Genomic DNA, 27117 nt, shown 5'->3' on the forward strand with positions numbered 1-27117 from the left:
GCTCAGACTGACTACGCCACCGTCAACCCCCATCCCAGCTCTAGGTGACCACCAGTCTACTTTCTGTCTCTATAGATTTGCCTCTTCTGGCCACTGCATTATATCCTTGGCCAGATCATCACAAAACCAGGTGTGGAAATTGACTGTCGTTCTTGCATAAGAAAGACATGTTAATGGCAAATAGTGGGGACAGGGTCGGTAAAAACAAAACAATAGGAACCCCTAGAAGTTAATTAAAGTACCTAAGTAAGGAAATAAAAATCCTGGGCAGGGTGAGAGCGGAGAGACACAGGATACATTTTAGAAAACTTTTAAGGTTTGGGGTCAGGAAACATGGTATGCTCTCGTCAAATATAAGAAAAAAATCGGAAAACTTGAACTTCATAGAGATAAAACCAAGGAGTGAACTGCCTCACTCAGATCATAATGAATGGAACTAAAATGCTAGAAGTTAAGAAGGGTTTAGAAAAAGCTTAAAATGATATATCAGTATTTTGCTCTCAGCAAAATGATGATGGAAAGCAATGTTAATTTCACTGTCTGGGTTAAAATAGCTCCTGAAACTAAAATTAGGAACCAGAAGCCAGCCAGAGTAGACCACTGATATACTGTGTTGTATTTCTATAAGTGACTCTCCTTCACTTTCAACCCCTTGACTTTGCACCAAAAACTCCAGCACCTGCCGTCTCTTGGTCATCTCGTGCGCCAGCCTGGCACGAGCACCCCACAGTGTCTCCTCCTGCGTTCTCGCACATTCTCTTGTCTTTGTTGAAGAGTTCTTCTCCTGTTCATTATATCCCACCAATGCCTATGGGACCCTCAAAATTCACCCCCCTCAGCTAACCTCCACTAACCTGCCAGACTGTGTGTGCTTCTGAATGTCAGGTTTGGGGCTCTGGCTTCAAAGACCTAGATTTGAATCTCAGCTCTCCCTGGATCTGTGGCCTTCAACCCATTAATTTATCTTTCTAAGACTCGCTTTTTTTTTAATCTGAAAATCTGGTTAGTAATACCTCCCTCCAAGGGCATCTTTGAGGATTGAATGAGAAAATGTATAGGAAGCTCTTAGTCCAAAGCCTGGCTTATTGGACGAGCCCTCCATATATGGTGGCTGTGTATCTCTTTTTCGTCATAGTTATCAAATTTCAAGTTTCTCTTTCTCCCTGGCCTATGATTTCTGTGAGGTTGGGACCATACCTCATTAGCCTGGATATGTCCAGCACCTGTCGTAGGCTCTGATGAGTAGTAGATACTCAAAAACTGCCAAGAGAGCGTTTGCACATGATTGCAGAAGCTCACGAAGCCCAAGCGTAGTGAGACATGGAGCCTTCAGATGCTCGCCAGGTGCTTGTCATCCTCAAAACCAGTGTAAAATGGTGGCGACGTGGAGACAGGTCCTTAACTTCTCTGTGCAGAGCCCTCCTCTGGCAGAGGGAGGGTTTGTTGGGGGAAGATGACGGGGTAAATTGCATTGCTTTCTGCACGTTTTTGTCTCCTTCAAGAAACCCACATTCAGAGTTAACAGTTTGGGAAATTATGTATCTGTTAGTTAAAAACTATATTGAGACCTTTAAAAATATTATTAAAAAGACAATTATTGCAAGAAATTAGGAAAAATTACTTCCTTCTTTCCTTCTGTAGGTATCCCCATATTCTTTTGGTTTTGTTTCAGTAACTAAAGACTGGAAAATATTTTAACTTGTTTATTAATGTTCTAAAAATATTTTCTCATCAACTGATATCAACCCCCCCCAAAGAAAGTTACGGTATTTTGCATTCTGAATTACTGCCTCCTTAAGGCAATCATTATATGTCTATGATAATGATAAACATCACTCTTTTGAACAAGAATCTCAGACGAAAATGAAAGCTTCCAGCTGCCCTGAAAATAGTTTTGTGACTAAACCGAAAACTTCTTTAAACCCCAAACAACCTTTGGGTTTGCAGGGAGGTGAAGTAATTTTCTCTTCCTGCTCTCCAGCCAGAACAAACAGATAGTGTGTGGCAAGGCTGTATTCAAACCCCCACTGCCTGAACATATCCTTTTCTGAGTTCCCTGTTCAGCACAGAAAGTACAGTGTTTACATTGCTGGCATAAGGGCAGAACTCCCACCTCTAATTGTGCCATAGGAGAAAGGAAATTATTCAATTAAGAATGGGGGAAAACCATGGCACAGTTGCAATTTCAAGTCTTGAATAAAAGGGAACAAGATAAAGTAGTCAGCATACAGATATCTGAGAATGCTTCTAGCTGGCAAAATTAATTTTACGAACAGTGGATGTTTTCAAAATATTTAATCAAACAGTAGTGTTAGCGCTCAGCCAAGTCTTGATGATGCTGAGTTTATTCAACAGCCATTTACTGAACACCTGGAGTGTTCTAGGTACCTTGCTAGGTGCTGGTGGTACAAAGATAAAGACACATCCAGGAAGGGAGGCCAGCATCTGAAGGCACGAATTTCCGTGTGGTGTGCTCAGCACTCCCTTATAGCGGTGAGCTGAGTCTCTCAGAGCCTGGAGGAAGAAGCAGCTCCCTCTCCAGGGTGCTGGAGACAGCTTCCCAGACTAGAGGACACTTGAGTTGAGACATGCAGTATGTGCCAGGCAGAGAGAGGTGGAGGAAGCATTTAAGCTACAGGGAACAGCACGTACAAATGGGGAGCGTTACCAAAGTGCAGTGCGAGATCTGCACAGGTATGCTGGACTTCGATTGGGAGGAACCTGTGTGCCAGGCGTAGACATTTAGATTTTACCCCAAAGGCATTGGGGAAGCAGGAGAAGTTTTTAAGGTAGGAGGCTGAATCTGGTGAGCGTATTAAGGATAAAGCGGTGTGGGTGGCAGGGAACGAGAGTACTCCCCCTGTGAAAGACCAAGGCAGTGAAATGGAAAGGACAGATCAGATTCAAGAGACTTGTCTTTTTTTTTTTTTTTTTGAGATAGCATCAATACAACTGGTGATTGACCAAATGTGGGGGCTCAGAGAGAAACTTCTTTAAGGAGAACAGTTGGCTTGTTAACATGACTTAAATATTATAACAGGAATGAGAATTCCATCCTGTGACTTCTAAGCATGTCTCCAGCCAGGACTCGGTGAAGGGCAGTGTGAGCCTCTTGGCTGTGTCAATCGGCAGGTAGTTATGGTTCACTTTTGACCTTCTAAACCGTATGGAGAGATGCAAAAGAAGTAGAAGATAAAGCAACTCCACCCTGCCCTCCTTAAAAACTGCTCCTCTTCCCCCACATGCATGCATCAATTTCTTAAAGATTGAAAGCTCTTATTCAAAGGGGCATCGAGAGATGAAACTCAATCTGCACTTCTTTGGCCCAGAGTTGATTCTGGCGGTGGGCAGAGAAGGAAAGAGTGTCTTCTCTGTGTCTTGTGGGAACATAGATTTAATACAGCACCATTCATTGAGTGTGCATTATATATATAAAGCAAGGTGCAGGCCTGGAAATCTAATCCCATGTCAGTATGGGAAATTGATTCTATTCTTAGCATCTCTACAAATGAACTTTCAGAGCACGAGCTTTTTGTAAGATGGAGACACCTTCATAAAGCAGGTTTTTATTTCTGAATTTGGAAAAAAAATTTAGTAGATGTATTCGTTTCCTTGGGCTGCTGTAACAAACTACCATGAATGGGGTGGCTTAGAACAACAGAAATTTGTTGTCTCACCATTCTGGAGGCCGGAAGTCCCAAATCAACATGTTGGCAGGGCTGTGCTTCCTCTGAAGGTACTGGAGAATGATCCATTCCAGGGCGCTCTCCTAGCTTCCAGCAGCATCTTGGGTGTGGCAGCACAACTCCAATCTTCTCATGGCGTTCTCCCCGTGTGCATGTCTGTCTCCGGGTCCAAATTTCCCGTTTATAAGGACACCAGTCATATTGAATTAGAGCCCACTCTAATGCCTTCATTTTAACTTGATCACCTCAGTAAAGACCCTGTTTCCAAATCAGGTCACATTCTGAGGTTCTGGGGGTTAGGGCTCCAATATATCTGTTTGAGGGAGCACAATTCCACTTCTAACAATGTATATCAATTTTCCACTAAGCAATCGAAAAAATGGTAGAAATTTCCTATGTTATTGAGAAAAAAGTTCTAAATTTTTGGAAGTCCTTTTGTTTCGTCCATTTGTTTTGACTCCAAAATAATACCTCTTAGTGTTGGCTAAAAATTCATGTCCTGTGAATATTAACAGCCTCAGCTCTTTGCATTTACCCTTTGGTCAGGAAAATCTATTTGCTCTTGAACGTCAATGATTTGTTTTTAATTCTACTGGCCAGATGTTGCATTCTAGTCACAACATACAAATAATAAAACTTTGAACAAAGCTGCTTGGGTTTATAGGGAAGAAGTATACATACATCTACAAAAATATCCCCCAAAATTACAGCTACCAACACTCAGGTAGGAAAACTTTTACACTGGGCTTCCAAAAAGAATAGGGAGATTGTTTTTTCCCATGTTCCTGAATGGGCCAAACCAAAAATCTGAGCAGCAGAACACCAGCTGCTTCCTCCCCTCGAGCTGGAGTGGGGCATGGTAATGCCTAAGACCGTGGACGAGCCACAAATGCGCAAGCAAGTGTGGCACTTTATTCTGCAGAGAAAGGAAGGAGAGAAAATGTGTTAACTTCACTCACTTCATCGTTCTCTAAGAAAATTTGTCCCCTTAGCATATTCTGTTGCAACATGAGGAAAAAACCTGAATTCCGGAAAAAGTGTTGACTTAATACTTTTAATTTTATCCTTTCACTTGTCCCTCACTTCCTCTCTCCCTTTTGCTCTTTGGTTTTGTTTTAAGCTCCCATAGATGGTTTTCCTAGTTTCTTCAGTGAATGGATCGTAATCCTTAGTATTTACCTATTTTTCTATACTTTTCAGTACTCAAGGAGCACTTACAAACTGTTTCTTCGAGCTCAAATCCCTTGAAAATGTAGTTAAATGATGTAGCTAAATATGCAGATTATGTTAATTTTTTTGGTAGCCAGCCACATTAACCAATTAGAAAGTTGGACTAATTGGAACATTTATCAGGACAGTTCAAAGGGAAGTGAATGGAATGGTGATTTGATCCAGTAACTGAAGGTCCATTCTCAATACTTCGCTCTGGGAATTCTCCCAACAGTATTTGGTTTTTCTTAGACATAGACAACACCATGCTTTTTGTGATTTCAATTATCTTGCTATGTAGTTAAATTGATAGGCCTTGCATTCTGTGGCTCCAGTTTAGAAATTAGTGCTGGTCGTGGAGAGATTGTAAGTCTAGGTGACATTCATTTATTGCATTTACCCATGTTGAGCCATGTGAAAAAAATAAGTTAGATAGGACCCCGCTCACTAAAACCCTATTATCTATGTTATTGCCCTTCTCAGTTGTAGCTTCTTAGATTTGGCCTATTACTTGAATCTATTTGATAAATGTTCTTCCCACAGGCAGTTGTTTTGAGAGAATATAAATATAACACCACATGTCTGAGGACATTAAGCAACCTGGTTGCCTGACATACCTGAGGTGATTGCCTAAATCTCTCAATGTATGTTTGAATTAAACAAAAAAAAAAAAGGAAGCTAATTGGCTGCTTAAGCTCAGCCATTATTCAAAGTCAGTAAACAGGAAATAATTAAAACATGGGGTTTATACTTGTATCCAAGGAGGAAATTGAATGAATTCCAAGTTGTTACAGTTTGTCATTGGCTTAATTTCCTGACACACATTCCCTTTTTCACTCATAGTACATGTGCTTACGTTTAAAAATTAAAAGTGAATCAGAATTGTCCATTTAAAATTTAGGCAAAAAATTATGACATTTAACATCATTGGACAGGTCTGAGATTGCCACAAAACCAGGACGAGGCATAAGTACCCTCTATAAATAGATGTTTGGGGGCCTTCAGAATAGTACAAAAATCCATTTTGCACAGATGTGGAAATGGTGATCTTTTCAAATGTTTTGCATTCTGTTGTGTAAATTTTGTGGAAAAGTTTATTTTCTCAATTCTATTTGGAAGAATTGTCCTTGGCTATTTTTCCTTAAAATTGCCTAATCAGTTGATTTTTTCAGAATTGATTGATTCAATCAATTTAAAATCGACACTTTACTTGTTTTTGAATTTACACCTTTGTCAAGATTACATTACCAAACCCCAGGCAAGGGTACTTTTATGAAAGGGAAAGGAAAAATATGCTAATTAAATATCAAAATTTATTTTATTCTTTTTGCATTATATTCTTTCTGGGTATGGTGCGTGGACTGCTGCTGTGTTGATTGCTGCTGATTGAGCAAATCTAATACTGAGTCTCTTGCATTTTATTTAAATCACAGTGCTTACATTTTCTTTTTTGGAACACTTAAAACTGTTCAGCCTTCTGGGACATACCCAAATTAAGAACTTCTGATTTTGTCTTTCATTGACAAATTTACTTTGTGCAAATGCAGCCTGAAAAATATTTGCTTATGATTAAAAACTTGTGTCCCTATTAAGGGACATTCTTGACATCCTGCCAGTGCATTTTAATAAATTAATCACTTTATACGTGCTATCAGGCATGATGCGTTGTGAATGGACTTTGACTAAGGTCGGTGTCGAGCTGCAGTAATCAGAAGCATGACACGGAGCTTATAAAGTCCACGAGGTCTTGTTGAGGGCTACTGGAATGCAGACTGGCCATCACATGAATTTTCTTCACTGAGCTATTCATCCCACCATATTTTGATAGATTAAAATCGAAGGGAAGACAGTAAATAACAAAAATGGCCTAACATGTAATACAATAATTTACATATCACTAGCTGTGTGACCTGGATAAATTGTGTGCCCACTCTGAGCCATCTTTCCTCAAGTGAGGGGCAAGTTGCAGGGAAAGTTTTTGTGAGGATTTGCCTGAGATAGTTAATGTGGAGCACCTGGTAGTACCTAGCTGATGAATACATGTGTGAGGGAGAGAAGGTGTAAAGGAAAAAAGTATGGATTGATTTTGATTGCCTGTGTTTGCTACAAAGAAATTTAGCGCACACACAAAAATCATGAGCAAAACACCTAAACAGCTGTGTTCAGAACCCTGCACCATCTAAACCATCTCCCCAAGCACTTCTAAATTCTAAGGAAACCAACCATATTGTGAATTGAATGTTCACTAAAGTACCCTTGTTAATTTTCATTATAGTTTGTTAAGCGTTAGAGTGAAGGATCTATTCCAGGCAAAAGAGTATTTAGTACAGTGCCCATTTTATAACACATGGAGGCAATTTTCCTCTAATAACAAAATCATCGTAGGTTTTTAGTTACAGTCTTTTTGTATAGTGTTGGTTATAATTAATACTTTTTGACACTCAATCCTTGATTAGGAAACAAACCCAATTCTAACGTTTTTATAATTTACGTGCTTTCAAGGGTTATTTTGAAGTCAAATGTATAAGCTCCTTGTATCAGTTTGGCTGAAAGTGGTCTCCTCCTGTAAGAACAGTGCTCCAGGTGGGTTCTTCCCAAGACACCTGGACGCGTCCCAGGTGGTGTCGCCTCTACTCTTCAGCTCTGCAGCCCAGCTCCACAAGCTCTGCCCTCAGCCTGCCCACGTTAGAGTTGATAATGCAGCTGATCCATCACTTAGCCTTCTCTTGGGAAGGACTAGCACAATCAAATACAAACATTAAAATCTTCGGCAACATTAGGGTTACAACAGCTAAGTCATATTGAAATTGGAAACCAAAATCATGAGAGAATGAAAAATAGTATGTCCTATTTTATGTGTCATTTTCCAACTAAAACGTTGAGACCTTTTCAACTTCCAGGACAGATTTGTGTGTGTGTGTGCGCGCGCGTGTGTGGGCATGCATTATAACTTTGTAAGAAGATTTTGGTGATTGCCAGTGTAATATTACCAATTGTAGCAAACTTTTCTCTTTTCATCAATGATGTTTAAGAAAATGAAAAATAAACCCAAAAAAGAGAGAGAGAAGGAAAGATAATGCTGAAGTTAACCAGCTGCTTCCTCAAAGGTGATGGGCACCCCAGGTGGTGTACAAAATTAACCATAGGAGTACAACAAGAAAATAGTAGAGCTGCTTTCTAATTTTATCTAACACTTTACTTTTTTACTTTTATCTATTTAATGATCCACGTAATCTAGATAGATACTTAGGCATATATTGAGGGGAGTGGCTGCTGAAAAGCAAATTTATATAAGTGCATAATCAAAAAAGTTCAAAGACCACTCCAGGAGACACTAAGGGGGAGAGACTCAGTCTTTGTTTCGAGGTCATTTATCAGAAGAAAAAAATATGTTAAGGAAGGAAAAAGTATTTTATTGTAGTATGTATTTTACATTTTTTAAGTTAAATACTTTTATATTAAGCTCCATATTGCTTCTTTGTTGTTTGAGGAACTTAACCTATTTTTATACTCTTGTTTATGTCCTTTTACGTTATCCGCACCCGTTAATACCTACAGTAACTACAGAAGACAAAGAGCGTGAGTGTTGTTTACTGACGTGCTCTTCATTGCTGGGGCGTCATTGCTGAAGTGGCTCTCACTTAACAGGAATATTTGGTTGGCTGTTTCTTACTTTCATCATCACGTTAATGAGCTGTAATTAGCTTTATTGAGATAATTGAGGATGTCATCTCTTTAAGGGTTTATGTGTAATACTGAGTACTCGGATTGGGCTTGTAGAATCAGGTTGTAAAAAGCTTCCTCCTGAAAGTGGGATGTGAGTTACTTTTGCCTTAGGCCAGTCTTGAAAGAAACCTGTCTTGATGGTCTCCCTGGGAGGAGTGGCTGACCTTGGCTGGGTCCAGTGGAGAGTATATTTTACTAACCTTACACATTAGATTAACTCTAATGTGTCAGAACAAAATTTGTGACAGAACAGAGTTTTACTAAAATTGGCATGTTATAATATTAACAGAAAGTATATTAATTCAAAATTTATTTTCCTTTTAGTTCACAGGAAGATGAAAGACCTATGTCACCTTTCTATTTGAGGTATTTATGTGATTTTTGTTGGTTTATTACAGGGAATGGAGGAGGGTTAAGGCTTCTTTGGATTTATTTGCCCATTTTAATTCTTTTCAGTAGAAGCTTGTTGGAACCTTTCACCACATTGTTCATGCTGTATTTTTCTTCTCTTTCGTTTAAGAAATCGTAAATTTTAATATAGTTGAAAAGGCTAAAATAAGATTTTTTTTAATTCAGAAATGTCAAGGTAGCCATTTTAATTTCCAAAACTGCCTGATGATTAGGCTATCACCTAAATTTAAAAATCTCTATTCTATACTATGGACAGGTGGGAGGGGAGTGAGCACGGGGCTCGCTCACTGAAGAAACCTTGGGTTAGACGTTAGATTGTTTTCTAGATGGTGGTGGAGTGTGAAACTAAATATTCAAGTTCGTGGAGTTCAGGATTATTTTCTGAAGTTTACAAAGCCAGAATAACAACTGTTAAAACAAGTTTACAGAATTCGAAGTAGATATTAGACAAGATCGCTTCTCTCCAGATTAGAACGTTGCTGTATTGATGTGATTTTTAGTGAACTATTTGATTTACGTATAACCTAAAACCAAGTTTTTCTTACTTACTGCATTTCTTTCCTCACTACCTGCCCATTTCAAAGGCTTAGAAAATATATTTGAAGAGAATATGACCATGTAAATTGAGGTTAAAATTGCTGAAATTTTTTAAAAATTTTTCCCCAATTTTGAAAATTGTTTTTAAAAGAAATGTCAGGATATGTGATCCATCATTTGTTTGTTTGTTTTTGAGTCTGATTTAGTGCAATAGTCCCAGAGTTAGATTTCGACTTGAATTCAACCACCGGTAGTTCAGAAATGTGTCGTAGGACTCCAGGCTTAGCCAAGTGACTGCTTTTCAAACGTGTTCTGCCCTTTGGGGACTTGAAGCATGTTGCGTAATCACTTTGTGGCAAAGAGAGGGAACATTTGAGGTTTCAGTTTGAGACAACATGGTCGTCCATTTGATTCATCCTGGTTTCCTGCCAACCGAATCAACATGTTCTTGTTCATAGGCTATCTCAGCTGTGCAATTACTGTAAACACATGAGGATATTGTGCTGAGTACATGGCAACTCTGGTATTCATCACGTAAATATGCACAGTAATACCAAACAAATGATTATCACATATTAATGGAAATTAAGTTTACACAGTACAGAAGACTACAGCACCAGATCATGCCAAATAACGAGAACTGTTAGTTCTCCGGATGTCTTATTTTTATTACTCTGGGTAACATCAATCTATGTTTTATGTAGTATTGAATTTTATTTTTTTTTAGCACTATTTTTAAAAGCAGATAGGGAAGTGAGTTTGTAAGTCTTAAGTCCTCAAAGACACATAGTTGTGTCTTATCGTGTGATAATTTTTGCAGTTACGTAGACTAATAGCGTAGACTTGATGAAGAAATTCTGTACCTGCAAAATGAAAGTAAAGGAATGTAAAGATAATTAATCTATTTACTGAACTCTTGATAGAAGCTATTTGACCTTCCAATGTTGACTCATAAAAACTAAAATATGGTAAAAGTAGGAAAAAAGAATGAATATGCATACTAGCCCACATTTGTGGTAGAGTGAAGTGGCCGAAAAAGGAAAAGTTACCAGCAGTTACCTCTTTTCATATGAGGGAGATTTAAACTAAGTAGAGCTATTTCATGAATGCAAAAATAGTAATTATTTGGCCCAAAATTAAAATTCAAAATGTAGCTTCTTTTTCTGAGTAACATTATATGATAGTCTTAGAAATTATGTAAGAATAAGGTCAGTACAAGTTAACTTTTTTATTACCCACTTGACATGAAGCAAGGAAGTTTATTTGTAAAACGTGAACCTATTTTTTTTTTTTTTTTTTGAGGAAGATTAGCCCTGAGCTAACATCTGCTGCCAATCCTCCTCTTTTAGCTGAGGAAGACTGGCCCTGAGCTAACATTTGTGCCCATCTTCCTCTACTTTATATGTGGGATGCCTACCACAGCATGGCTTGCCAAGCGGTGCCATGTATGCACCCAGGATCTCAACCAGCGAACCTGGGGCCGCCAAAGCAGAAAGTGTGCACTTAACCGTTGCACCACTGGCCCCTGAGCCTATTTTTTTCCCCCAATTATTTGCATGACTGGTTTGAGATTGATTTCTCTTGGGTTATTCTAGAATACAGAATTCAAGTAGAAGAAAGAAAACATGATAGTTAATTATGCTTAATTCTTCTAGATTTTTCAACTAGAAATACAATATGTCCACTGTTAATTTAATTTATAAATTAGTACACATTTTTTTGCACTACCTCCAGTCAGAGCAAATGACTGCTTAAATGTTTTAGATAAATTTCTGTTGCTTCCTTGTCTGCCATTTCTTTCCCTCCCACTTTGTTACTTAAGATTCCTTTGCTGCAATGCTCAAGAAGGGGAGTCGTTGCAAGACTCATGAATTTCATAATGGTTTGTTGTTGATGATGATGAAAAGCTAAATTGGCTCTTTCAAATCCAAAATAATATTTACTGTGCCTTTGAAAAGAAGTGATTGGTAGTTGCAAGATATCGTCCCTGACTAGAAACATGGAATATAGAATGCTGTATGTTGCATGTTGACAGTCTTGATTGGTCGGGTTTTCCGGGGGCGGGGCGGGGGACGGGAGGCAGGGGAGATGAAAGGCCCAGTCAAGAGATGAGACACATCAGCTGAGATGAGTACTCACCAGAAGTAGATCCAGTCACAAGCGGCCAGGCAGATGACATGGGGATGGGACAGCTAGTCAGTGGTGGGGTATTCGGTTCGGTGGTTTGTTCTAAAAGATCCAGCATGAGCTATAATGGTAAAACTCAGCGGCTACAAGTCTGGGAGTGGGCAGTCTTCAGGGAGACCAGATCAAGACAGAAAGAAGATGCGAGCAAAGCAGGGCCCCAGTCTCAGAGGAAGAAGAAGAATGATCCATAAAGGCACTCAGACAGGTATCCAGCTATTGGAGTGGAGACAAGGTGCATTAATTATAACGACAAGACCGAGTCTGTATCTGGGTAGAGGATAGAGATGGAGAGCATATGGGGAGCCTGTGGTGCCCTGCTGGTGGAGGTTCCAGAACCTTCTTGTAGCTAGAGGTAGGAGGGTGGGACGCAGGAAGAGGGAACCAGAGAGGCCATTTCCGTCGTTATCTTGCTCCACTTTTCACCTTGTAGAATTTCAGTTTCTGTGATTGCGATTCTTTGTTAACCATCATGGCTGAACCACATGTTAATGTACTGCACATTTCAATTGGCTTTAATCCTTTCTGTAGTAAGGTAGGGCTGTTATAAACAGGCACTCGTATATTCTCATTCTAGATTAAACATCTTCTGTGATAAGAACTCTGTCTTCTCTGATTTCAGTACTTCTCCAGCCTAACCTAACTCGCCACAGAACCATTTGTCCATTTTTGCAAAGGAAAGAAATAGTAGCTACAAATCTCCACCTACCGCTGTCCCATGTGGCAAGTTTTTGCAGCTCCAGTAGTTCAAACAGTAGGTGTCATTGTTCCCCAGATGCTCATTAGAGATTACACGCCCTGTTGAAGTGATTAAGGAAATGAAAGGGAAGGGCAGGTTATGCCAAACCCTTAGTGAGATTGCCACAAAATAAACATGAACCTGTAAACTTAAGGTGAAGCACATTCTTGGCCAGGATGTCCATACCCTGGCTTCGTTCATAGTCTCGGCTGGAATCCCAGAAAAGGAGGCCTCTACCTCAGTTGCTCTAATTAGCATTGAAGCAACTTGCTGTGGTTGTTCCTCTGTGCCGCATTCAGACTGTTATTGTCTAAGTTCTCCTGCCTGGCATCTGGTCAGATCTGGCTAGGATCTGTTGCTAGTTTTACTTGTTTGTCCTAGTCTTCAGTGTCTGCAAGCCTGGGTTTTGATTTCTGTGGTTATCTCCACCGGACTAGCGTTCATAATCTCCACTTTCTATTCCTGTTCATCTCTACCTGCTCCTACCTCACCTACGCTACCTGCTGATTGCTTATGACCAGGGACAGATCCTGTCCTCATCCCATCCTACCAGACTTCGACCCTTGAACTCCTCCTTCTTTCAAGTTGCTGGATTATACACGTAGTATGTATACCTTGAATCCGCCTTTGCCTGTGCTTTATCAAAATTCTAAATTTGTGCTTTGGGGCCACATGCCTATAACCAGTTTTATTCATTGGGCCCCTGGCCTCTGTATGGTGGTTCCTCGTTTACCTAATACTTGTCTTCTATCATCTGCACTGATTTTCCTCTGCTTTGTAAACCATATATTTGTTAAGGGGTTATCCAGAACAAGTAGAGAACTGCTAAAATGCAACAACCACAGAAAACTACCCGATTCAAAAATGGGCAAAGGACTTGAATAGACATTCCTCCAGAGAAGATATACAAATGGACAACAGGCACATGAAAAGATGCTCAACATCACTAATCATCAGGGAAATGTAAATCAAAACCACAATGATATATCACCTCACACTCATTAGGGTGGCTGCTATCAAAACAACAGAAAATAACAAGTGTTGACGAAGATGAAGAGAAATTGAAAGCAGGATCCTAAAGAAATATTTGTGCACCCACGTTTTGTAATAGCCAAAAGGTGGAAGCAGCCTACGTGTCCATCAACTGATGAAGGGATAGACAAATTACAGTGTGTACACACAATGGAGTATTATTCAGCCTTAAAAAAGGAAGGAACTTCTGACACATACACAACATGGATGAACCTTGAGGGTGTTATGCTGAGTGAAATAAGCCAGTAGCAAAAAGACACTACTGTATGACTCCACTTATATGAGATACCTACTGAAGTTAAATTTGTAGAGACATAAAGTAGAATGTGGTTGCCAAGGCCTAGGAGGAAGGGGAGAATCAGGAATTATTGTTTAATGGATACAAAGTTTCAGTTTTACAAGATGAAAAGAGTTCTGGAGATGGATGGTGGTGATGTTTGCACAGCAATGTGAATATATAGTCATGCATCGCTTAGCAACAGGGATATGTTCTGAGAAATGCCTCATTAGGCCATTTCATTGTTGTGCAAACATCATTGGGTGTACTGAAGGGGAACAAATTTGCCACCCCAAAATGTGTCTCTTTAACATGAGGATTATTTTAGGCTGGTTATTTTTAAGAAACAAAAGACTCAGAAATTTCTGTTTTTCTTGTTACCTCCCCTTTAACTGCCTAGAAGAATTCAGATAAAAAACCCTATCTCAGGAAGTGAGCTATCACCTTAGCATAGCATGAACTAGGTGGTAGACAGGGAAGAACCCCGAAGAGCCCATTTGTTGGGCTCCCCTCTGTGTCCTTCTGTTTCTGTGTGGACAAACACTTGTTTTCCAAATGTTTGCTCCTTTTCACCAACCTTTGCAGTCCTTTCCTTTGAAGTCCCTGACTTTCCCCACCCCCAACATCATCTTTTGTAGCTGAGGATAGTCTTTATGGTAAGGGCTTTGGCCATTTTGGCGAGTTACTCAGATTTTCTGGGTTTCTCCCATGTATACATGTTACTAAATTTGCTTGTTTTTCTCTTGTTAATTGTTTCATGTCAATTTAATTCTTAGACCAGCCAGATGAACCTAGAAGGGTAGGGGAAAATTTCTTCCTCTCCTACAGTACTCTCACAAACCTAGATGGTATAGCCAACTACATACCTAGGTTATATGATACTAATCTTATGGGACTACCGTCGTATATGTGGTCCATTGTTGACCAAAGCATTGTTATGTGGCACATCATTGTATTTAATGCCACTGAACTGTATACTTAAAAATGGTTGAGATGGTAAATTTTATATTATGTGTGTTCTACCACAGTAAAAAAATGTGAGGGGAAAAAAGTATCATGAGAAATTTTGATTCACACCCCTAGCTGAAAAGCACTAAACCAGACCAACAGTGTAATTATTTTATAGTGAAGAATGGTTAGAAACTTTACTACTGTTTATCATACACTTCTTTATGGATTCAGTATTGGGTTCTTGACATCTGAGCTTCACTAGTCATGTTTTGCTTAGTAAAAGATAAATATAGATTCTGGGTTTAATTCTATCAATATTAATTAAAATATTAAGCATATGGTTAGGCTATACTGATAAATTACATAAATTTTTTTATGCTTCTCATCATGTCTTCTCTCAGCATGATAAAGCAAAAGAAACATTTACTTGTAGAAAATGATGCCTTTGTAGCTATTCTTTCTAGATCTCCTGCTGCTTTATTCTTCAGTCTCCCTGCCTCCCTATAGACTTCTGTCCTTAAGAATTTCAGATTTTAATAAAATGTAAACTCCTAGTTTAAATAAGTAGCAGACCAGCTTTGCCTGATATAACTACTCCCAGCTTCCCATTTAAATTCTAATGATGATACCAATGACAAAAGCTAGAAACAGGTTATAATAATAATAAAACCATATGTCAGATGTCACATCATCAATGGGATGGACTGAGAAACATATTTTTGCCTGAAGACTTCATGTTCCACCATCTAAATAATACAGATTGCCATAAAGAGAGAAGGAAGGGAGGAAAACTGACGTGGACTCCTTCCGCTGTCTACGGCACTGACCAAAAAAGCAAGTGACATTTCCCCAACTGAAGAGAAACTTATTTTCTCAACCATCCAGAGCTGCCCCTATCAGCTTGTTTATTTCAATATCCATTCAGAAACTCGAACATTCAGTATACAAAACAATGAAAAGGGGAAGGGATCTCCCTGGGATGCTCAATCACCTAACAAAAGCATTTGAAAAAAGGATACAGGCAGGAAGATTGTTGGATGTAATGCATGCTTTCAAGAGTACACTAAAGACCAACTACAAATTTGTTTCTGATTCTCCAGCTTGGTCATAACATTGGACCAAATAGCAAGCCCACCCAAGTATGCATTGTAAATTGTTCTAGGGCAGACCCATATACTGGCTCTTAAAGTCTAAATCCAAGAGGGGGCATCTGCCCACAGCCAAGGGACAATGAAATAAACTAAGAAAAGCCTGCCCACTCGGGTTGTTGGTAACAGCTCTGCCTGGATTGATTGATTCCCCTTAAGAACCAATAAACATAAAGAACTATTTGGGACCTATGAATAGAAGTTACAAACTAAGGGAAAGGGCGACTTGCCCTGAGGACTCAGTGTAAAATCAGATTTCAGGAATTGCTTTTTATATGATTCAGAGGAAAGCTTGAGAAATAATATTGCTATTCTTAAAAAATGCTCAAGGACATAGCCAACCTCTTTGAAACATGAGTAGGAACCTGTAAGGGGAGAATAGGCTAGAGACACAGGAGAAGAGCTAAAATAAGTAGAGAAAAGGAAGTCTAGAAATGTATTTGCAGAGATTTTAAAAACTATGTGGGAAGCAGTAAAGAGCAGAAGTTATTAAAAAGTAAATCAAGTACATGCTGAGAGAGAAACTTGAGCAGCTCTTCCAAAATGAAGAGGAAAAGGATAAAGAACAAACTCTGAGAGAAATAATGCTAGATATAAAAGTCAGAAATTGGAATGCCAACCTGAAAATTCTTATTCTAAAGAAGAAACCATACTAATAGAAATATAGGTAAAAATCAAAGTTAATGTTTGCCCTGCTAATTGAAAAGTGAATTAAAAAAAATTTTTTTTAATAGGTAGAAACCTGATTATAATTGTTGGTGGAGGGGTAAGGAAGGTAATGAAATTCTAAATTTCTTGTCTTGCATGGAAATTAGGAGAATAGAAGCTGGAGTAAAGAGTTGGGGGGGTCTTTTTTGTTGTTTTTCGGGGGGTTGCTTTAGTTTTAATAATTAGAGATATCTGGATATGAGAGGCAACTGCTAGTAGAATTGTACATAGGATTCCTATATTCCAAACCCCTCAGAAGAGAAGATCAAAGACAGAAATCAGAGGAAAAGGAAGCTCCCAACTTAGAAAACGTAAAGCAAAAACACAAAACTAGAAAAATATTTCAGCTATGACGATAAATGTAAGTGGATTAAATTCTTTGGTAAAAGCTAAAATTACTTAAAAAAAAGACTACTTGAACTATATTTTGCTCAAAAGAGCCATGCCTAAAACAAAATGACTCTAATAGGTTAATAATAAAAATACAGAATTTATATCTGATAAATGTGAACAAAAAGAAAGCAGAGATGGCAGTATCAATACCAAAACAACTAAAGTTCAAGGCCCAAGTTGTTAAAGAGGACAAACCTGGACTTACCCTATCAGACAAAATCCATAGTAAGGACAAAAAGGTTATAAATAAGTATGTGCAAAGTAGCACAGCATCAAATCATGTAAATTTAAACTCTTAAGTTAACAAGGATAAACAGCCAAACATATGTGAAGTATAGAACTTACACATACAACTATATGTCCATAACAAAATTTACAAAATAGCACTGAGAATTTGATAGAATTAATAAGATTTAAAATAAATGAGCATTACACATGCTAAACTTTGCACCCTACAAATAGGGCTCAAGCATTCCTGCTACTTTCTAAAAAGTTCTTCAGCTATCTCTAAAAGTTCTTGAAGAGTAGAAATTTTAACAGTCACATTTTCTGATCACAGTGCAGTTAATAACAAAAAAATTTCCAGTCAGCCAATGAAAACTCTCCTAAAGGAAGGAAAAAATTCGAAGGGGAAATAAAAACTCCAACGGTAGATTCTTGAGAAGAAAAAGGAAAAAAGTATGTATCAAAATTTGTGGAATGAGGTGTAAGCTCATTTTAAGAGGTAACTTTACATTCTTAAGAAGATTGAAAATAAATGAGCCTCATATTCAGAATAAGAATAACAAAAAGGAAGAAAAACAACCTCTTGGAAACCTAAAAGGATTTAATCGTTAATAAAAGAAAACAGAAAAAGAGCAGAACTGATGTTTGAATCTAGGAACTGGCTCTTTGGGAGTAAAAACGAAAATTATAAAAAAGAAAACCCTCTGGTAAACTTAAGAAAAAACAGAACAATCCTAATAATCAGAATTGAAGTTTGCTGTAAGGAATGTAGTAATTTTTAAAAGAGAGTACTTTATTCAATTATTATTATTTTTTTTTTGAGGAAGATTAGCCCTGAGCTAACATCTGCTGCCAATCCTCCTCCTTTTTGCTGAGGAAGACTGGCCCTGAGCTAACATCCATGCCCATCCTCCTCTACTTTATATGTGGACCGCCTACCACAGCATGGCTTGCCAAGCAGTGCATAGGTCCACACCCAGGATCCAGTCCAGTGAAACCCGGGCCACCGAAGTGGAACGTGAGAACTTAACCGCTGCGCCACCGGCCAGTCCCTTTATTCAATTTTATACTAATAAACATGAAAATCTAGATAAAATAAAAAGTTTTCTGGAATGTATAAATTTTGAGAAGAAACTTCCATTTGAATCCAGAAAAGTACTTTTAGTAATCTATTCTAATTCTAAGAAAATAACTAGATGTATAGCCAAATATTTATGTGAATAGCAGCATTAGTTGAGAACAAGGATTATGTCCTTATTAAGGACACACTCTGAAGCCAGATTACATGAGAGAGAATCAGAGCTGTGTAAACCTGAGGGAGTTTACACCTCTCTGAACTTCAATTTCCTCCTCTGTAAAAGGGCACAGTATATATAGTGAACAATCCATTTCATAATTTTGCTTTATAAAGACCTGAGTCTAAAAACTAAAGAAATTCTGAGTTTCTTTTTATGCAAAAATGTGCTAAATATGTAAAACTGAAAATTCTGATAATTAGAGTCTGAAAGAAGCCGTACAAAAGGGGACTATTTTGAGATTTTGGTGGGCTCTATTTAATTTGTTAGAAAATATTTAATAGATATCAGTATATAGGAGTGAATAATTTTTTTCTTCAGATCAGTCCTCACATTTAAAGGAATAGGAAGTGTGAGGTTTGATAAAGTATGAGGATAAATATTTTCCTCCTACTGAGTCATATCCATGCAGTATGTTTTCAATTTATGTTCTACTATTATATGCATAGTATATAATTTAAAACCAAAATCTGAGACTTTTTGTATCCACACTGTCTATAACATCACCACAAGATGCAATTTTTGTCAAAGTCTAAATACCTGTAAATGCCCCATTAAATTTCTGCATATAATCAAAGCTAAAAGTTAAAGTGAATAAATATTGAGGATTGAGTATATTTGCTTTAATGAATAGCACTATGAACTAAAATCATGAAAAATTTTCAATTTAGAAATTCATTATACAATTACAAGGAAATAATGTTACAATTATGTTATAATGTTGATGTTGTATATCAACTTTTGGTATTTTAAGATAATACTAAAAATACTGTATTTTGTTAAATAAATTAAGAGTTTCATCCTATTTTGATGATTAGTTAGATGATTTTCGTCCTTAGGCTTAGTTAAACAGACATCACTTAATTGTCTTTTAAATCCTTACTCGTTTAAAAAAGTTGAATAAATGTAAATAATATCTTCTGGAGAGAAAAGATAATTCTGTTAGACCTAATGTTTCTATTAAAACAGTAATACTATACAGGTAGGATTTTTTACACTGCAGAAAAGAGAACATACTGAAGTAGGAATGTACAGAGAAAGAGAACACATGCTTTTTCAAGATGTCTGGTTTTAGTAGATTTGAATTTTTTTTCTTTTTTATGTAGATTTCTTTATTTCAAATCAAGAGATCTAATTAAAAACTCACTTGTCAACAGGCATTCTGTGCATCTTATCACATGCAAATTTTGTAGACTAATATTGCTGAGCATAATCAGTTTATGGAAATGTAGTTTGGGATTTGCTAATAGAGATAAAGACTAAATGTATTTAAAGATTGTTTTTTTCCTTTTTCTCCCTAAAGCCCCCGGTACACAGTTGTATATATTTAGTTGTGTGTCCTTCTAGTTGTGGCATGTGGAACGCTGCCCCAGCATGGCTTAATGAGCGATGCCACCTCCACACCCAGGATCCGAACCGGCAAAACCCTGGGCCGCTGAAGCAGAGTGCTCAAACTTAACCACTCGGCCACGGGGCCAGCCCCGAGACTAAATGTATTTAAATGTCATAGAATATATTTCTGAGTAGTCTTAGAATCCGTTTTAAGCAACCATACCAACAGAGAATTCAGTCGCATCGTCACTTGCAGTAGACTTGGGTAATCAAATTGACCATAATGTTGGAGTCTGCACGTGAGCCTTTCTTTCAGTTTTGAAGAGTTGCTTCATCAACATTAGGAAATGAGCTCTTCCATATTCAAGTGTTTCTATTGCATAAGTAAGAAGTTGTCTTAGCAAATCAGTAAAGGACTCTGAAAAAAGTTCATTATTCTTAGCTGTCTGCAGAGGATAAAAAAAGCTACATGTAGATGAAGGAAATCTGTTATCTTTCACTTGCGCTTATTTGCTTATTGCCTTTTTGTCAGTGCCTTAGAACTACCTCCATGAGCCAACTATAGCTATGGAAGCAGTCCCTATTTCTCACATTAAGTATTCTTAGGAATCCTGTTAGTGGTGAATGGTTAAGCACATCCCACAGGAACTATGGAGGTGTTTGAACACCTGACCAAAGCCATTTTGGTATCTAATAAACCATAGCTTGATTGACACTGTGTCATAATGCTAACTATGCAGTTATAACCTTTTGTAATGATTTAAACTTTAGGGCAATAAACTTGAATATGAGTGTTATAAATGTTTAGAGCTAAAAGAAAACCACAGAGATCACTAGCTAAGCCTTTCATTTTCTATGTGAAGAAACCAACCCAAAGCAGCCAAGCTAACCAGCAAGCTGACTGATTTCAGCTACTTAACTGCAGAGCCAGCACCAGAACTTCTCTTTTCTGATTCCCAATGGAAAATATTCTCTTCCCAGAATACTTTATAGAAATTCTGTTTTAAAAACGTGGAAGTATGGACACGTTAAGTATAACAAAAATTCCAAAGGATTATTAAAGAAACCTAAAAATATAAATGTATCGTAAACTTAAGATCAATATATTAGTAAAAATTAATATGATTTAATAACTTGGTTTTATCACTGATTTAGTCATTTCTTTTGCATTTTGAGAAAGGCTCTTTAAGACTGATTTAGATGGTTCTGGTCATTTTTCTTTAAGCTAGATGAGGAAAATTTTGATGTTGCCTTTTATTCACTCAGGGTAGCAGAAGTTTTCCAAATCATACGTTCATTACTTAGATTTGAATGTTTAAAATAGCTATTGTGATATCTAAGTAACTGAAGTCTTTAAGAATTGTAGTTGCAAGGATTTAGAGTCTTGCTAATCAATGTCTTCCCAAAATCAACAGCATCAGAATCACGGAGGAATCTGTTGGAAATGCAGAGTCTCAGCTTCCCCTTCCCCAGACACAGACCTACTGAATCAGCACCTTGTGTGAACAAGACCCCAGGGGATTCTGATGCGAGTTCCAGTTTGAGAAGCACTTACTCAGAGAGTTAGTGATCTCAGAACCTGGTCTTGTTTGTTCTCATTTCCTTGTCTCTTTCTTCCTCACTTTTCTTTTTTTGTCCTCCCCCCGAACTCCCAAAAAGGAACGTGAAAATATCAGTGTGTGCTTTAATAAGTGAAAAGAAGTTCAAGTCAAAAGTGTGTAGAAGGAAGGAGGGGCAATACATCTCTTCATTCTGAGACGGCATGGGGGACTAATTGGCTAATGATCCTTATGTGTCTTTGGAATGTCTTTAAGATCTAGCAGGTCGTCGTTCTTTTTCCTCTTCTAGTTGCCCCCGAGCCATTATTCACGTTGGTCCCTGCTCCCAAAACCACGGTTGTGTAACTGCATTGAGAAGTGGAGTACAGGAGTTAATTATACAGTGTTGAATTTGCACAGGGTGAGCCACAAAGCATCAAAAGCAGGGACTGCCTGTCCCAGTTAAGGACAGACAGCAGCAAAGGACTTATTGTTGGTTATGCAACCTGGGAACCACAGTGAATAACAGGCATTGTGAGGCAGAGGAGAAATGGTTGTGATTAAAAGCAAAGTAAAATACCTGAGTTGAGGCTTCCATATACAAAGTGACTGTGGTGAGTGATGGATGGAAAGTCAAGTAGAGTGATTAAGAGCTTAGACTCTTGAGCTAAAACTTTCTTGGTTCAAATCCCAACTCATCTACCTCTTGGCTCTATGACTGTGGGCAAGTTACTTAACCTCTAACCTCTTCATTTGCAAACAGGGAAAAGAAAACAATAGTAGGTACCTCATGGGGTTATTGTAAACAGTAGATGGGAAAATCTTTGTGAAAAATGCTTAGCACACTGTCTGAAACATAGTAAGTACTCAATAAGTTTTAGGGTGTATTTATTTATTTGTTCATTCGTTCATTCATTCATTAAGATTCTTCTCATCAGCTTCCCTTGTGCATAATAGTGTTATTTTAAGTGGTTTTTCTGGGATTTGTCTATCGTCTGTGGCCATGACAAAGAGCTCCAGCTTTAACTAAAGGGAGTTCTCTGGGGCTGAAGAGTGAGTGTCTATTGATCACCTCTGGGATGGTGGTGGTAGTGGTAGGGAGTGTCATGAAAGAAGATGAGAAATGTCAGACAATCCCTGAGGCACTTAGATTCTGGTTGGAAAGAGATGAGATTTACACGTATGTGGAGAAAATCTCAACAGATGATTCCAAAGCAACATGTTCATGTGCTGAAAATTACATAGTTCAATTAGGATGTTTGGAGTGATTGAAAGGCAGCCATCAATACTGTTCATTAACAGCTTTTATTTTCTTTGGGTGTCTTCTATAAAGAAGGAAGAAAAAAGGAGAGAATTATTAGATCTATTAGGCAAAACTAATGTTTGACATGCACTACAGATTTTTTTTAATCTATTTTTTTAAGCATAGATACTTTGAAATCTCCATTTAGAAGCCAGCTCAGCGCTAGAGGGCAGAATGTGAGAAAGTAGTGATATACATACTGCTAAATCGCTGCCAGCCCCACCCCTCACTGTGGTTATATGAACCTTAGGTAGGAGGGGCGGAGTTCTGAAGGGTGCTGATCCAACAGAGCTCTGACATTTCACCATTGCGCTTCACATTGAGCTTGGGACAGTTTGGGGCCCGGGAGAGCAGGGTATGGGTAGAATTGGTAGCAGGCAGGCAGCAGCAATTGCATTAACATTTGGGGGAAATGAAAAGACCCTGAACTAAGACTGTGACAGTGGAGTGAGAAGTAGAGATGGTTTTCAAAGGTCACTGGTGAAACCGTCTGTCATGGACATCTTTAAAATGGAGGAAAAAACACTGTTCAGGAATAAACACCCAGGGTCATCTCTAATTCTAGAAACAAGTGAAAATCAGCATCTGTCAGTGGGCGGTTAAACGTCATGCGAAGGTCTGGCTAGTACTTTCAGCCTGAGATCTCCGTTAGATGTTTGCTTCACAGTCTCTCATCCTCTATCTAATCTGTCTTTTTGCTTTGTTTCCACAGTGCCCATGTATCCCAGGTCAGCAATGTTTCAACGACTGGAGAGTAAGTTATTTGGATTGGATTTTTTTACCCTCTTTTCCGATTTATTAAATAGAAAAAAGCTATTCTAATGGTGTGTAGTATTGGAAGATTAATACAATAAGTAACCAATGATGATTTTTAAAACTGCACAGAGGAGAGGTCTGAATAAGAAGCGTTCCTATCTGAGCTGCTGTGTGGGTGTGTGACTAGAGATAGCTCAAGAGTTTGAACATGTGAGATTTTTGTTTATTTCAGTCAAAATAATGTCAGAGTCAATTAATATGTGCAAAGCAATCTATGTGCTTTGGGAGGTATCTTGCAGTGGGGGCGCCATTAAAGGTTAAAGCATCAACCGTGTCTTTACTTCTCCCTTCACTAGTTTTAATCAGCCTGCATTTATTGAGCGCCGGCAACACGCCAAGCATAGCGTCAGGTGTGTAATGTCAAATAAGCCTTGAGCTCTGCCTTCAGGGACTCCACAGTCTAATAGGGACACAGAAAAGAAAGCAAATTACTGATGGCAACAAGTCCTTTTTCCACAGGGCAGCACAGTGCGCTGTTAATTCTGTCTTTCCTCCTAAGGCTACCAATTGCACTTACACTAAAATCTGAACTCCAGTTATCTGCCCTTGCCTACCTCTCTGACCGCATTGCTCATTATGCTTCAACGACATGACCTGCTGTTTCTGCAACAGGCCAAGCCTGTGTCTACCTCGGAGCCCTGCACTAGCTGTTCCTCAGCCTGACCATTCGCCTTCTTATCATTCACCTCTTTGTTCAAATGTCATCTCTTCCGAGAAGGCTCCCTGACAACCCACAGTCCCTCTCCAACCCTGTACTCTATTTTGTCCGAAATTCCACGATTTGTTTATGTGTCTTCATAGCAGTGTGAGCTCCATAAACACAGGGACCTTGTCTCTCATATTCCTAACACCTGGAATAGTGCCTGGCATATATTAGGCGCTAAATAATTCCTCACCCAAAGATTTTCTGTTGCACCCACCTCTCTTCCTTCCTTGCTGGGATGTGGGTGGGCTTTTTGGAGCATCTTCTATCAGCAGAGATCAAGTGGAGGAGGGGAAGATGTGATAAGGAGGAAGAAAGAAGAATTAGAAGAAGCACTAATTGGTAGGAATTTGGATCTAATAGGAAGAATTGGGAATATTTTTTCTTCTTTGTTAGGTCGGAAGCAATCAGAGAGCAGGACTGACTTCTCTCAGCTTTGTGAATTTTAAAGAGATTCCAGAATTATACCAAGACTGACGTGTTGTTGCCTGTTTGTTTCCTAATAACCTTCTTATATGTCTTGCATAGTTTGGAAAAGGTGTGGGGTTGGTCTGTATGTATGTATATTAACCTACTGACATTCCTCTGTACCACTATTAGGTAATCGTGAGTCATTGGAATGTGGAGTTGTAAATAGGAAAGTTCTAATGCCCAAGTTTAGACCATACTTGCTCATTGTCTTAAGATAGTTTTAATGAAATTACTATGACCCTATTGTAAAATGACACTTGGAAAATCTAAAGTTCTTAAATTTTTCAGAGCCCGTTTTATTTAAGTGAATGTATTTCTCAATCTGAAAATTTAAAAAATATATATGTGGCTGTTTTTAAATTTTTCACAGCTTTATTGAGGTGTAATTGATATACAAATCACATAATTAATGTATACAATTTGATGCCTTTGGATGTGATTCTTTTTTCAAGTGAAGGAAAACGTGCTTTGAGGAGAGTAAGTTTAGAATTTCCCATGCCAGCTTCTTCAGAATTAAATAGTGTAATGATAAAAGAAGGTTTAGACATTGAAAGATCATATAGGGGCCGGCCTGTGGCCGAGTGGTTGAGTTCACGGGCTCTGCTTTGGTGGCCCAGGGTTTCGCCGGTTCGAATCCTGGGTGTGGACATGGCACCGCTCATCAGGCCATGCTGAGGTGGTGTCCCACATGCCACAACTAGAAGGACCCACAACTAAAAACACACAACTATGTAGCAGGGGGCTTTGGGAGAAAAAAAGGGGAAAAAAAATCTTAAAAAAAAAAAAAGAAAGATTATATAGCTTAAAAATGACACCTCAAATCAGCAATTCCAAAAGTCCCATGCACCTCTATGTTCATTGCAGCATTATTTACAATAGCCAAGACATGGAAGCAACCTAGGTGCCCATCAACTGATGATTGGATAAAGAAGATATGGTATATATATACAATGCAATACTACTCAGCCATAAAAAAGGATAAAATAGTCCCATTCGCAACACAAATGGACCTTGAGGGTATTATGTTAAGTGAAATAAGCCAGAGGGAGAAAGACGAACTCTATATGACTCCACTCATAGGTGGAAGTTAAACATATGGACAAAGAGAACTGATTAGTGGTTACCAGGGGAAAAGGGGTCTGGGGGGGTGGGCGCAAAGGGTGAAATGGTGCACCTACAACATGACTAACAATAATGTCCAACTGAAATTTCACAATGTTGTAAACTGTCATAATCTTAATAAAAAGTAAAAAAAAAAAAAGTCTACTTGTCAGATAATATTTTACCATTACAATCTCCTTTTTATTATAAAAGCAGATTTTCGGTCATCACTTTTAACCCTCAGCTCATTTATTTCAGATGAATAAGCACTTGTTCTCCCAACCATTGAGAAAATAAAATCAGCATGCATTTTTAGGAAAAAAAAAAGGCACCTCAGCTGTTTCTTCATGCCCTCTTCTCAGCCCCTGTGTTCTCCTGTGTTCCTGAGGTTGAACAAAGTAAATCTATCCTTCCATCTTCAGTAATATATTTTGGGGTGTTTACATGAATACAGCTTCAATTATATACATCACAGTTTAATTGAATAGAGATTCGGAAAGATTTTTCTGTTCTGTTCTGAGTAGTAATTGTTCTTTTTTAATAGCATTATTCCCTATATAGTTTTATCTTAAAAGGATTCTAAATAATTAATAGGCATCATAAGATTATTCATGCCAGTTTGCTTTGTAAATCCTACCGTCCTCCTCTGCAGAACTGGTATGAAACCTGGAGGAAACTCACCTTTGCAAGAATAGATCCATTATTATTCCATGGGGGAAAAAAAATCTTTCCTCATTCTGCCTTACATTAAATGACCTTTATTTCCTGAATGCCTCCTGTAGTTGTTGTTAAACTTGCTGTGAGCGTTTCAGTAATCCTAGACTCACAAAGATGAGAAACATGGTTATCAAACTGGTAGAATTTGTTCAGTTTAGTTTCCTTTTTAAGGCACAATGCAAATATTCTGAGATTAATGCCTCATCTACCGTCTGCTCATGAAGCTATAGTAGATCTCCCATTGGAAATACTGATATTTCCAAAATGACAGGCACATATTTTTAAAGGCAATCGTTGATCAATTTGATTGCTTGATTGACTCTATTCTTTTTTACCAGACTCTTAGAAAGAACCATCCGGTCAGCTGTAGAACAGCATCTTTTTGATGTTAATAGCTCCGGAGGCCAAAGTTCAGAGGATTCGGAATCTGGGAGCTCATCAGCATCTTCCACCACGTCCACCAGGCAGCGCCGGCGCCCGTCCAAGGAGCAGGATGAAGTTCGGTGCGGCAGAGACCTGTGAGTTGGCATTGATACTTCTTGTTTGTATTTTCTCTTCTTCTTTTAAAAATATACACCTGAATTAGTCAGTATGTTATGGTCACTCCCATTTCAC

At 38.3% G+C, this 27117-nt stretch overlaps 1 protein-coding gene across 19 annotated transcripts in view; it reads left to right on the forward strand.

Moving 5' to 3' along the window:
* Window positions 1-27117, forward strand: part of FAM13A (family with sequence similarity 13 member A) — a 314872-nt gene that overhangs the window by 227509 nt on the left and 60246 nt on the right. For 8 of the 19 annotated variants that reach the window (XR_011538612.1, XM_070614305.1, XM_070614309.1 and 5 more), the window contains 3 exons: window positions 8946-8987; window positions 23407-23448; window positions 26841-27020. Coding sequence is in view for 18 of the 19 variants with exons in the window: in XM_070614305.1 (XP_070470406.1) it covers window positions 8946-8987; window positions 23407-23448; window positions 26841-27020 (264 nt within the window). In the remaining variant the exon portion in view is untranslated. The remainder of the gene's footprint in view (window positions 1-8945; window positions 8988-23406; window positions 23449-26840; window positions 27021-27117) is intronic. The other 11 variants (XM_070614307.1, XM_070614312.1, XM_070614303.1 and 8 more) reach the window with 3 other exon arrangements.

The sequence above is a fragment of the Equus przewalskii genome, chromosome 3 (assembly GCF_037783145.1).
Source record: "Equus przewalskii isolate Varuska chromosome 3, EquPr2, whole genome shotgun sequence".
In the NCBI taxonomy this organism is placed as follows: Eukaryota; Metazoa; Chordata; class Mammalia; order Perissodactyla; family Equidae; genus Equus; species Equus przewalskii.